General features: G+C 38.2%; 2 protein-coding genes across 2 annotated transcripts in view; both read left to right on the forward strand.

Annotated features, from left to right (window-relative positions):
* Positions 1-1,547: 1,547 nt before the first annotated feature.
* Positions 1,548-5,545, forward strand: LOC107689787 (protein YIPF4-like). The gene is made up of 6 exons (XM_016487937.1): positions 1,548-1,815; positions 2,066-2,219; positions 2,296-2,467; positions 4,241-4,318; positions 4,407-4,520; positions 4,600-5,545. Exons 1-6 carry the CDS (start codon positions 1,758-1,760, stop codon positions 4,735-4,737), a joined length of 714 nt encoding a protein of 237 aa, XP_016343423.1. The 5' UTR covers positions 1,548-1,757; the 3' UTR covers positions 4,738-5,545.
* Positions 5,546-6,033: 488 nt separating this feature from the next.
* The window catches only part of LOC107689818 (baculoviral IAP repeat-containing protein 6-like), a 118,795-nt gene continuing 116,558 nt past the window's right edge, over positions 6,034-8,270 (forward strand). Inside the window, exon 1 of the mRNA XM_016487983.1 lies at positions 6,034-6,446. Within this exon, the coding sequence (XP_016343469.1) occupies positions 6,248-6,446 (199 nt within the window). The 5' untranslated portion in view covers positions 6,034-6,247. The remainder of the gene's footprint in view (positions 6,447-8,270) is intronic.

The raw sequence follows: 8,270 nt of genomic DNA on the forward strand, positions 1-8,270 counted from the left end.
AAATTAAACCCTTCTAAATCCTGTTAAACAGATCTACTTCTTTTAAGAATGTCATTAAAGCATTATATATTTTATAATGATTCAAGCCATTATTCAACAAAGTTTTAAGTGTCATATTTTCTATCCCTATTTCTTTTAATTCTTCCAACAGAAATGCTCTTTCATTATCATAAGCAGAACAACGTAATAGTGCATGCTCTACTGTTTCTGGTAATCCACACAGACTACAGTTCCCAGACTCATGCTTATTCATTTTATATAGAGAAGAATTTAAAGCAGTATGGCCAATGCGAAGTCTGGTAATAATTGTATCTTCTCTTCTACTACCAACATTAACTCTTTCAACTCTTTTTTTGATTTTGAATATGATAAAGATGCCTTCCTCTCTCTTCCTTATTCCAAACGTCTTGCCATCTCATTTTTATTGCTGTTCTAATTTTAACCTTAACTTCTTCTTTGCTTAGTGATATAATAATTTCTATATGTGATAATTTCAGTGCCTGTTTTGTTAGATGATCCGCAGCCTCATTTCCATCCACTCCCACGTGTGCTGGAACCCACAGGAAACATATCTTAATTCCTATCTTATTCACTCTATACATACATAAAAGAATTTCATACAAAATGTCTTGTCTTGAAGATCTTCCACTGATAAGACTTGATAATGCAGAGAATTACTCTGAACATATCACCGCATTCATTGGCCGAGTATCCTCCATCCACCTGATAGCTAACAATATTGCTACCAACTCTGTAGTGTAAACTCCCACATGATCAGAAACTCTTTTACCAATCTTGATTTGATAAGTTGGGACAAATACAGCTGCTGATGCTCGTCCTGTCTCGTGATCTTTGGAACCATCAGTGAAAATTGAGATTGCGGAGTTACTAATGGTAAAGGGAATAACCAAGGTGAAATGGGTATTCCACAACCTCGGAAATCTCTAAAATATTTATTTAGGACACAACATTATCAACAGGACTTTACTACAATTAAAATGATGTCAGCGACATATTCAGTTTGGAGATTGATAAAAAAAAGACGGAAGCAGTTATAAAAGTCGATCCCTTTCGACTTTGTTTTAAAATTGTTTATTTTATATACTTACTTTGTTACATATGACTGAGCATATAAGAATGAGTGTACACTAACTGTAGATATATGACTGAAGAGATGATTGTGGATTATTTTAGCCATCTTCATTATGCCGTTCAGTTGCAGTTCTGTCTCACAACTTCTGTTCAATGTAAGTGTAATAACATGCAATGGATTTAATATAATAATGGTGTCAATAACGCTGATTAAAATAAAAGCACTATATATTACATAAACATTAACATTATAACGACAATGTAAAAACGTTCCGTCAATTTAAATAATACAGTCAGATAAATGGCTTGGAAAGGCATATATCTGAAGGTGGACTGGGTCATATATATAATAAATGTCATACATGTAATCCTAATTTTTGCAGAAGGGTCACGGGGTGGTGCTGTCTCTGCATTGAATATGTGTTGTCGGTCCTCATTTTTGTCGCTGGGTGGAGCGCGTGCCTCCCCGTTCCGCCCTGCTCCAGGATTTGACGTGTCGTCTGTGTTTTTCTGCACTTCCTGCTTCCTCCATGACTGTTTTGAGCCAGCAGTCCCGTTCGAAAGCTGATCGGTAGGAATCGTTAAACGTGGCAATGGTGTGAAGGTGCGCGATCGGCGGCGGTGTGTGATTGTGAGTGAAGCCCGAGCTGTTATCGCTGTCAGCAATGCAGTTCTCTCCCACCAACGGAGATTTTACCTTCGTCTCCTCGACGGACGCTGAAGGTACAGTAGTTAAAGGCCCCAAAGCATCCATACTTCTCTGCTCTGATATGTGAGCCTGATTTATGTTGGAATGCAGTTGGCTGTGTTTGTGTGTTGTGTGTATTATGTACACATACATTAATATGAGAATATATCTAAGTTTGTGAATGATCAATCCTTTTAATACATCATGACATGGGTGTTGTTTTGGAGACTCAATAGGGATGTAATAGTGAGCTGTATAAATCTAAAACAACCTCTTATCCACCAGAGCTCAGCGGCACCATAGATGCACCGGATATCACACTAAATATTGGCCCGGATTCCACCAGGGACACTTACGCCACCACCTTTCTGAGGCAGAGAGGTTACGGATGGTTGCTGGAGGTGGAGGAAGATGATACCGAGGACACTAAACCGCTCCTGTGAGTTTGTGGGACTTCTGGCGCTTGATGTCACATTTGCTTTGGTTGTGTTTATTGGTTGTCTGTGTTTGTGCAGGGAGGAGTTGGACATTGACTTAAAGGACATCTACTACAAGATCAGGTGTGTGTTGATGCCCATGCCCTCGCTGGGCTTTAACAGACAGGTGGTGAGGGACAATCCTGATTTCTGGGGCCCGCTGGCTGTTGTCCTGCTCTTCTCCATGATCTCCATCTATGGACAGTTCAGGGTGAGACATGAGTCTTTGACAATGGGCATAATATTTATGTATATTAGGGATGTAACGGTATGAAAATTTCTTATCACGATTATAGTGACACATTATCACGGTTATCGGTATTATCACGGTGTTGTTAAAATGTGCTGGAGATGTTAAAAAAGTACCGACACATAAATCGCTTCACCAAGTTTTATATTCAAAAATCAACAAACAACAAATAAAATGACTTTTTGTTTGCTTAATCACTAAAACAATAACATTACCAATGATGTTCGTATTTTAAAGGACAACTTGACTGACAACAGTTTAATAGCATGTTGAAATATCTAATGTAAATGTTCAAATAAAGCTTTGAAAAGGTAAACCTCACATTTCAGCTTTTAAATAAAGAAAAGATATGTCAAAATGATAATTGATTAATAAATGATTATATGTATTATATCTGCTCCATAAAGAATTCTAGATAACTTATCTGAATTGTTTAAATGTGTAGAATCCACATAAGCTTGTTTTTCATCAACCGGTCAAAATTTACAGCAGGGCATGCAAATTCGGTCCGTTTTTGGCCAGACAGAAACTGCACACAGGCTGAATGTAAATATAAGTCTCTGTAAATCCACTCGCTGACAGCAGGTGGCGCTTATGGAAAAGCTGAATTAGAGCTGTTTCCCGTAACCTCCGTGGACAAAGCAGTATCGCGCAGAGGTGGGACTTTCAAATCACAAGCAAGTCTTCAAGTCATATCCCAAGTCCTCAAAGAGTTAAAGTTAATGAGATAATTAAGTGACTAATTAAATGATGATTGTGCAGCCATCGATTCTTTTCTGAAGACAGTCAGAACCTTCAGAGGTACAATCATATAATTAATTAATTCATATATACATTTGTATAATTCGCTTAGCACTCTTTTAATACCTCCCAGCTTTTCCGCCCTGTTTTCACTCAAAACGAAACTACACTGCGTGCTGTGCACACGTGAAACTGTTACTTAAAACTGTGCCTTATGCTGGACAGTATTTATTTATCGCGAGTTGTTCAAATCACGGTAATCTAATACGGTTTTAATGATAATTAAAAGATGAAACGGTAATACTAACTGTGGGGAATTTTTTCATGATTTATCGTCAAACCGGTTACATCCCTAATGTATATAGTTATCAGTAGTGTGTTTAGGCACCACGAAACCCACGCAATTGTGTGGGGCCTCCGCGGAACGTGATTTCTACCAAAGGGTACCCCCAATACACTAAACACGCCACTGATAGTCATGATGCATGTGCACATAGACCTACCATCAAAATGCAAAATAACTGTAGACTCTAGGCTAGTGACAAGTTTATCTTCAATAACATGGAAATAAAATGACCAATATTTAAGCTTCTAAAACCACAATGTCTATTCATTAAATATTTTTAATATTTAGAATATTTTAACATTTATTCTGCCATTATGCAGATGTGACTTGAAATTATTTTATTCTCATCAGTTTTTTAATATGTAATTTAATTTAGTTTTAATTGATTGACAGTCCTAGAATTGATTAAACATTAAGTATTAATTTGATAATTAAGAAAATAAATGTAATAATATATCATTATTTATGCCTGCATACTAAAGTAACTTTCAAGAAGACATGAAGATTGGAGAGATTAATTATTTTGTCATTTTTCATTTCAATATGACCTTGTCACTTGCATGATTTAGTTAGTCAAAACAGAAGCAGAAGTGCATCAAATTTGGATTCTTTTTTAAAATGTCATATATCTTTTTTTGACCAATCAGGTTGTTTCCTGGATTATTACAATCTGGATATTTGGATCACTGATGATTTTCCTTCTTGCAAGAGTGCTGGGTGGAGAGGTATTTATATCTTGTGAAGCGTCAGATAGCATATGATTTTTATGAGTTGAAAGAGATGCCCACTTATGGTTTTTAATTTTATTTATAGGTGTCTTATGGGCAAGTGCTTGGAGTTATTGGCTATTCTTTGCTCCCACTCATTGTAATAGCTCCACTTCTCCTGGTCATTGGGGGTTTTGACATAGTCTCTACACTCATAAAGGTAAATATGAATAAAAAAAGGAATATGAAATTATGTATAATAATAATATGTAAATATGTTGTTGTTTTTTCTCTTCTAGCTTTTTGGAGTATTCTGGGCTGCATACAGTGCTGCCTCTTTACTCGTCAGTGATGAATTCAAAACGAAGAAACCCCTTCTCATATATCCCATCTTCCTTTTGTACATCTACTTCCTGTCTCTGTATACTGGAGTCTGAATTGACCACAGGCTTTGATTGGCTCGTTGCTTGGACATTGACAAAGAGCACTGTGGAGAGTTGCACAGCAGGGATATTCCATGATGCATTTTCTTTCTTTCCTTTTTTATTTTCTTTTACCCTGTTTATAATCCTATATGCTTTGGGGAATGAGGTGTACAGACATTAGTGTATTTAACTGCTTCCATTAATTTTGTACACAATAAAAAGCTGCATCTTTTACTGTGGAAGCCCTGTTTGCAGAGATGCCTCTGCCACAGAAATCTGGAGACCTGGTTTTACATGATATTTACAAACCCCAAGAGGAAAATAAAAAGGAGATCTTTATATTGTAAAAGACTATGAAAGGCATGATAGTCATGTAACAGAATTTGTGTCATCACCACCACACACAGTGGTGAAAACTTTTGCGTTAACCAGCTGATGGTAGACAGATTTTGTTGTTGTTGTTGTAGACTGATCCAATACATTCACAGAATTCTTCATCTTATCACTTTTCATTTTTAATTTATGAGTTCTACATGGAAAAAGAGAGTGTGCAGGCAGTACAGCTTAGATTAAAAAGGCCTGCTATGTATGGGTGCCTTGAATTGGTCGTTTTATATGGCTGTGGTGTATTTTATTTATGTAAATGTAGCCAAAAAGGAAAGGAATTTTTATTTGTAGAACATGCAATTGAAAACAGCTTTCTACCTGGTGATGTGTACACTGCAGACATATGTTACCATATTAGTTTAGCTAAAACAATTGAGTCTGGAAATTGTTATATTCATGAAACAAATTAAAATCTGTTGACACTGTAATTACACTTTTTGTTGTGAATCTCATTAATGTCAGGGAATAATACTTAATTGCATGATTAATTGGTTTATTTAATATTCATTATTACAAAATGTTCAATATACAAAAATATGGTTACTGGTTTTAACAGTAAATACTTCAATCAAAAAAGTGATTATGTATGATATTTTGAGGACACAAAATAAAAGTATAATCTAAAAAAAAAACAGTTGGAGATTTGCTGTCAAAATTCTGTTGATAAAGAATTTATAAAGATAATTTACTGGTTTGACATAATGTTAAATAATTGTTATCTTTAACTACAAGAACCTTAAAAGGTGTGACTTCCTAATGCTTCTGCTGGGGGAAAAAAAGCTTGTTTTCAAACAGAAACTAACAATATCATAAATTAAAAGAAAATAAAAAATACAAATCAATCTATCTATCTATCTATCTATCGACAGACAGCGCCCCCTGAGGTTCGGCGGGCGATCACACGGTGACTACGCCAGTTCCGTTTCCACGCTGAGTGTTTGAGTAGAAGGAGCCGCTGGTTTCCGCTCCGCTGATGGCGAATCGCTGCTTCCTGCGGTATCGGGAGGAGGTTTAGATCCTGCAGTGGAAGCGCAGCGGTACTTCGGGATTCAGCTTTAACGTTTTCTCGTCGAGTCACGTCCACGGAGGAGCTACTGAAGGAGGAGGGAAAGCAGGAAGGGAAGATAGCAGGAAGATGGCGGCGGCGGCGGCCTCGCCAGGCTCGCCGGACTGGGTCGTGCTGAGAGACGGCTGCCTGCGCTGCGATGAGGAGGGCCTACGGAGTCTGTCCTACCACCCGGCCCTCAACGCCATCCTGGCCGTCACCAGCCGGGGCAGCATCAAAGTTATCGACGGCACCTCTGGGGCTATTTTACAGGCCTCGGCTATGCACGGTGAGTTTCGGTTCGGACGGGTTCTGAGGAATTTATCCAGGCCGGCCGGGATCATAGCACAGAATCCTGGGCTGGACCTCGTCATAGAGGAGAAGTATGCGAGATCCGTTCCTCCTATAGCTTGTGACGGAGAAGGAGAGTGTCGAGATGATCCTGATAGATAGTGTTTGATCTTCTGATGGTGCAGTGTTGTGGGAATGACTCCTCTCTATTTGGACTCCTTGTGGAGGACTGTCAAAATACTCACTCTTGAGTCCCTTTATCGCTATGTGATATATCTGGTATGAAGGACTGTGTGTGAGTGATTCTCCACTCCAGGGCCTCCTGATAGAGCAGTGTTTTAAGATCGACACCTTACTATTCAGGCTCCCGATGGACCGTCCATCACTCCTGATAGGTGTATGTGATAATGTATAGGGTCTGTGAGATTAATCGCTCACTCTTGATAGAGTTGCTGTTGTGACAGTCTTTGGGCCTCCTGATCGTCACTGTTTAGGGCCTCCTGGATCTGTTGTGCTGCCGGATCACTAAACATTGCCACGTTTATTCACGAACACACCGTTTATGTACACATCAGTACTGTTTTCTTTTTCTTTTTTTTTGTCTACATTACACGCTACTCCTTGACTTCATAAGTCAAATAAAGCTAAACCAAGACACGACCTAGCTGATGCGATATTAGGGTAAAGCGGTACTAAAGCTAATCTAAACATATCACCTCGTAGGTGTGTGTCTTTCTCGTACTTGGTGTCACTGACATCCAACTAATATCTCAATACATGTCAGTGACTTATAGTGCATATTAACATAGGTTTTGGTTTTCACGGTAAACAATTATTTTGACTTTTGGCTCTAAATAAGCTGGCAGAGCTTTAGCTAATCATGCTAACGTTAGCCTAGCATGTCTGCTACGGATCAGTAACACTGCTCATGTTTATGTAAACCCTGACAGGTGACAGCTGTCTGTACAGTTGCGTAAAATGTGAATATTATATTAATTTGTGTTAATTTTATGATAGTATGTATGGTTTGGGACATTTTGAACGTAAGAATGAGTCCCTGTGGTGGTGTTGTTAGTATGTACATTGTTGATCTTGTCAGTCGGTGTTTAAGTGTTTTATCTTTTATTCTGTTTGTTAAATGCTGGAATTAGGCCTAAGTAATGAAATACATGCATAATTACACTGGAGGTGTGTGATGTTGCCTGAAGCTGTAATATTGTGTAAGCAAACGGGTTAAACTGGCACTCTTTCAGACTCATTAACTGTCACAAGATGAGACTGCTAGTCTAAATGCTTTAAAGAGAGGGCAGCTGGACACTAATGGATGTAAACTGGTGTCTTTGCAGTGACACATGTCTTTTAAAGGGGTCATATGATATTGTTAAAAATAACATTATTTTGTGTATTTGATGTAATGCAATGTGTTTATGTGGTTTAAGGTTAAAAAAACACATTATTTTCCACATAAATCGGTCTGAAAAGCAAGGTGTGCGCTGATTGGCCAGCTATCCATTGTGTTGTGATTGGACGAATTCCTCTAGCGCATGACGGAAATGTTATGCCACTTAACATACTGTGATGCAGAGTCCCAGCACGACAAGCCAAAACCAACAAAACGCATTACAAATGAGGCATTTGCTGCATCCAGTGGGCACATAATTACTGACTTCTGTCTTTTTAGGTGTTGCCTTGTGTATCGCGCTGCATAAACATAAAGCCATGTCTGCATTTGTGAACGGAGAAACGACAAACATCAAGCGCTACTCTACACTGCTCAAAACTCGCGTTTGAATCATCAGTGGCAAATTCTTTAAATATGAAA

This window comes from Sinocyclocheilus anshuiensis, unplaced genomic scaffold (genome assembly GCF_001515605.1).
Source record: "Sinocyclocheilus anshuiensis isolate Anshui unplaced genomic scaffold, SAMN03320099.WGS_v1.1 scaffold918, whole genome shotgun sequence".
Lineage (NCBI taxonomy): Eukaryota > Metazoa > Chordata > Actinopteri > Cypriniformes > Cyprinidae > Sinocyclocheilus > Sinocyclocheilus anshuiensis.

Bases quoted from the DNA above. Each gene is read 5' to 3' on its own strand.
- LOC107689787 (XM_016487937.1), top strand. From the start codon at position 1,758: ATGCAGTTCTCTCCCACCAACGGAGATTTTACCTTCGTCTCCTCGACG. The intron at 1,816-2,065 runs GTACAGTAGTTA...CTTATCCACCAG, and splicing joins CTCCTCGACGGACGCTGAAG to AGCTCAGCGGCACCATAGAT. The intron at 4,319-4,406 runs GTATTTATATCT...TTTTATTTATAG, and splicing joins CAAGAGTGCTGGGTGGAGAG to GTGTCTTATGGGCAAGTGCT.